General features: G+C 41.6%; 1 protein-coding gene across 1 annotated transcript in view; it reads left to right on the forward strand.

Annotated features, from left to right (window-relative positions):
• DNAH5 (dynein, axonemal, heavy chain 5) overlaps nt 1-507 on the forward strand; it is a 187,207-nt gene extending 186,700 nt beyond the window's left edge. Inside the window, exon 80 of the mRNA XM_015416182.1 lies at nt 356-507. Coding sequence (XP_015271668.1) covers nt 356-507 — 152 coding nt within the window. The remainder of the gene's footprint in view (nt 1-355) is intronic.
• Nucleotides 508-4,464: the final 3,957 nt, after the last annotated feature.

A 4,464-nucleotide genomic window follows, 5' to 3' on the forward strand; every position in this document is an offset into this window, starting at 1 on the left:
CTCCTCCTCCTCCTCCTCCTCCTTCTTCTTCTGTAGGCTCCTCTTAGCTGATTTTATCCTCAGGGCAGCTTTGAGAGATGTGATTTGCCCACAAAAGAAAGCTGAGAGGAAGAATATTGATTCATTTGAAATGTAGTATTGAAAGAGAGTTTTACAGATACCAGAGACCACCCAAAATACCAATAAGTGGATTCTAGATCAAATCCAAGCCCAGTGCTCTTCTAACTACCTCCTGCGTGAAAATTTCTCATTCTACTATGATTCTTACCTGCAAAAAAGATTTTTCTTTGGTCTGTGTTCTCCAAAAAAGTGTCCAATTTCTTCTGAGCCTTCATTTCTGTCTCCATCTCCCTAGCCTCCAGAGATCCACACCTGTACTCGTGCCCAATATACAAGAAGCCAGTTCGGACTGATCTGAATTATATTGCTGCAGTGGACCTCCGGACTGCCCAGCCTCCTGAGCACTGGATCTTGCGTGGTGTTGCCCTCCTGTGTGATGTCAAGTAATGTTCAGAGAAAAACCAGCATGATTTTGTTGTTTAATCAGTGCATTCTTTTGGTTCTTATTCTTCACTTGAGAATTCTTGTCACAAGGAACTAGCTAGGTGATGGTTACAGGTTGTAAAAAAGTCTACAGCTTCTCTTTTGCTCTGCCCTTACTTTCTCTCATAGTTTAATGGGGTAACGTTACAGACAAGCTGGATTTGGGATCCCAAAAACCCAATTACTACTTTGATCGCTAGAGGATTTCTGTCACTTGATGTTTTCATAATACCAAGTTAAGTGACTCTGGAAAGACAGGAAGAAGGTATTTGTCACTTTGATCTCTTAACTTGACAAATACTTGGCGATTTCTATAGAACAAACAAACAAAAACAAACAAAAGGAGTGCCACCATCCACATACAGTGTACGTTTCTCTCCAGAGTAGTTTAAGCAAATTGGCAGCTGGCTTGGGGTAATTCTTCAGTGGACAGCGGCTTTTGCCGCCTTCTTGGCAGATGTGAAATTCCCTGGCTCTGCTCCAGAGAAGCTGTCTCCATGTTCTGAAGTCCTTTTGAAAGCTATGGGAATAGTGAAGGACCAAGGCTATTTCTTGGATCATGCCTTCACTGTTTGATTTAATTTCAGTGAATGGAGTTCATGAGCAAAGTTCTAGAATTGAAGGCTTTCACGGCCAGAGTTCATTAGTTGCTGTAGATTTTCCGGGTTGTCTGGCCGTGGTCTTGGCATTGTAGGCCCTGACGTTTCACCAGCAGCTGTGACTGGCATCCTCAGAGGTATCACACAGAAAGATGGAGGACTCTCTTCCATCTTTCTGTGTTATACCTCTGAGGATGCCAGTCACAGCTGCTAGCGAAACGTCAGGGCCTACAATGCCAAGACCACGGCCAGACAGCCTGGAAAATCCACAACTAAAGAGTGTTGGGCTGGAATTATTCAAGGTACCAAATCTGCGAGTAGACTCCACCATCCCTTTTGGTGCTGGTTTACTTTTCATCTCCACATGTCCATTGTTCCTCTCTTTCATTTTGATTTTCAAACCTTGCTGCCTTTCTGTTGAGTATAGGTATTGTTTCATGTTAAGAGTTGGCTGAAGAGAAATGTAGATCATGCAAGCCAATTGTGCTGTGTTACACTGTACGTCAGGTCCAATCTTTCAGGAGTAAGCTAGGGATGGAGACCTGGAATTTGTTAAAGCAATCCAGACCCCAGGTATATTTTAACACTGTTCATTTACATTAATATCTTTTTAAAAATCCTGAATTCAAACAAATGTTTTCAGTTCATGAGCTAGTTTTTGTTCTTAGGTAATTATGTACAAGTTATACTGAACTGCATTTTTTTTTTGCTACCTGATTTAAGGGTAATAATTTATGTTAATAAACTACCATTAAAGTCTGTCTCAGAGTGATTGATTGTAGTTGGCATGTTGGTGGAGACCAGTGCTGTCGAATGCCATAAACAAAGCACTTGTGAATGACATTTCAAGAACCAAACACACACTAACATCTCACCTTTCAAATATTTTAACACACATGCAAAGAGTGTTAGTGGGTTAAGTGTAATCACATGATACTCAGTCATACAGATCATGTTGACAAACCTGCTGAAATTATGCGATTTTTTTCAGTGCTGCTTTGTGAGTTGGGGCCCCGGAATGTTTGCCAGAGTTTCTGCTGCCCTCGCACCTATTAGAAACACAAAGAATGGACTGGCAGGCTCTGTCTTCGGTGGACCATGCCTACGTTGCTGACATTTGCTGGCGATGGAGCCGCCTCAGGCGAAGCAGGCAGCTTGTTGTGCTCAGAACCTGTCTCTGCTCTGCCTGTGACCATGGCAGGGTGCTTCGTAGATGGTCTCTGAATAAATTTTCAAAATAAAGACATGCCTGTGTCAGGCCTGTGTGGCGTGTGACCCACCACCCAGGTCTAGGCAGCCACTGGTGTGGAGGCCCCCCGGGGTCTTGAGAAGCTTCAGTTTTGGCATGTAGTTGGTGCTGCGGAGGAGAGCTCTTATCCAGGCACCTTATAGGGTCCCATCCGTGGCCGGAGGTGCGATATGCTGGTCAGTCAGTCCACACATTATGTACGTATGTCACTCGTGGCTATTTTTACATTTGTTTCATACCACATGCTCTTTCTCTTCAGTCGCAAGCCCCATACTGTAAAAGCTTGAACACTATCATGAAAGACAGGCTATGTTGGAAGCTTTTTTAAAACTCTCCTTCTGTCCATCCGGACAGACGGGGGAAAGGAGAGAGGAGCCACATTATATGTATAGTGAGACATTTCCCCTTTCCTCCCCCCCCCCCCCCCGTAAAGCACACAATTTGATTCAATCCCCCTGCATGGAGTTTTGTTTTAAAGCAGGCACTTAAAACAAAAGCCCTGACAACTTGACTGTTTATCCTGATGGTTCTCCTTAGATGGATGAGAAAAAGAGAATATAATAAAGAGAACATAAAGATCAATGGTGGTTGTGAAAATGAATCCACTTTTCTTTTCAGCAACTTTTCTGTAGAGCCAACCTTGCTTTCCTCCCCATCGCTCGCACCCCTCCTCCCCCTCCTTCTCCTTCCGATTTCCACCCTCCTCATCCCTTTCCTCATCATTAGGCTCACCCTCTCATGCATTTAGATTCACTTGGCTGTTCTGTCCTTTGGTTTGTGATTCATTATGTTCACAGGTTATTTCATTCCTTTAACTCTCTTCCAGAGTTTGAGAACAATCCAGAACAACATTTTAAAATGTATCCATTGAAAAGTGCAAGAGTTAATTTCTCAAGTGATCAGGATCTTTGTAGCCTCCCGCTGCCCATAGGTTTAAAAAAAAGCAAAAATCACATAGGGCAATTACTTTTTTACTTATTCAAAATTAGGTCAACAAATACTTTAAACCTCCTATGTTCCTAGAAAGTATTTTGCTAATCAAGTATTGTGGTCAAACGTACCCAATTTGTCACTTCTTTTTTAAAATTTATTTTAATCCTCTGAGAGAAATTTGGCTTAAACCAATTTAATTATTTTTAAAGCAATTTGATACATTTATGTTATATGTCTAGAATTAGGTAGGGATGTCGTCTGTAGTGACCCTTAATTTTAATTGAAACGAAGTCTAGTTAACTCCCTGATAGTGATACTATGGTACTCAAGCACGTTGGGGGTGTAACTTAAACAATGTTTCCTGTGCAGTTATTCATTTAAGACCACTTGTTCTAGTAGGTTTAGGCTGGAGTAACTCTACATAGGATTGTGGTGTGAATCTCCTGCAGGCACAACTTTAAAAAACAGAGAAGTTAATACCATTTCTTACATCAGCATTAACAGTGTCATCCTAAGCAGAGCTACATCCTTCTAAGTCCATTGAAGTCCAAGATGGTACTGTAACTATTGTGTTCAATAGAACAAAGTTGGAGACTGAGTCCAGTGGCAAAGTTTAATTCTGGGTATACGCTTTCGTGTGCATGCACAGGAAAGCTGATACCCAGAATTAAACTTCTGTTGGTCTTAAAAAACAACCTGACTATGAACAGGTTTGAAACACCACAGAACAATTGACGCTCTTATTGTAGGAGGGTAACTGTGCAGTGCTATGCAGAGTTCAGTCAAAGCTCATGATCTCATGGAACTCAAAGAACTAAGCATAGGATTGCACTATAAATGGAGGGCTCCAGGGTAGAGGAGAAGCTGTACATATTGTTTAATATTCTTTTTGAATCATTTATGATTGCAAAGTACAGAAGGATTAAAATGCTGCAAATGTGAGCACTGAAGTTGCATAGGAGTCTTTCACAGACGTCCAAGGTGAAACTTGGATGATTGTTATATGGCGGATGTTGATAGTCTGCTATGAATGAAGATAATTCTCCATTCAGATGTTTGAACAGGGTCTTTGTCAACTAGATTATAAACTATTTGGCCTTGCTTTGTTTGCAGGCCAATTACAGCATCTTCTCCTCACAT

Source organism: Gekko japonicus, unplaced genomic scaffold (assembly GCF_001447785.1).
Source record: "Gekko japonicus isolate JY-2015 unplaced genomic scaffold, Gekko_japonicus_V1.1 scaffold502, whole genome shotgun sequence".
In the NCBI taxonomy this organism is placed as follows: Eukaryota; Metazoa; Chordata; class Lepidosauria; order Squamata; family Gekkonidae; genus Gekko; species Gekko japonicus.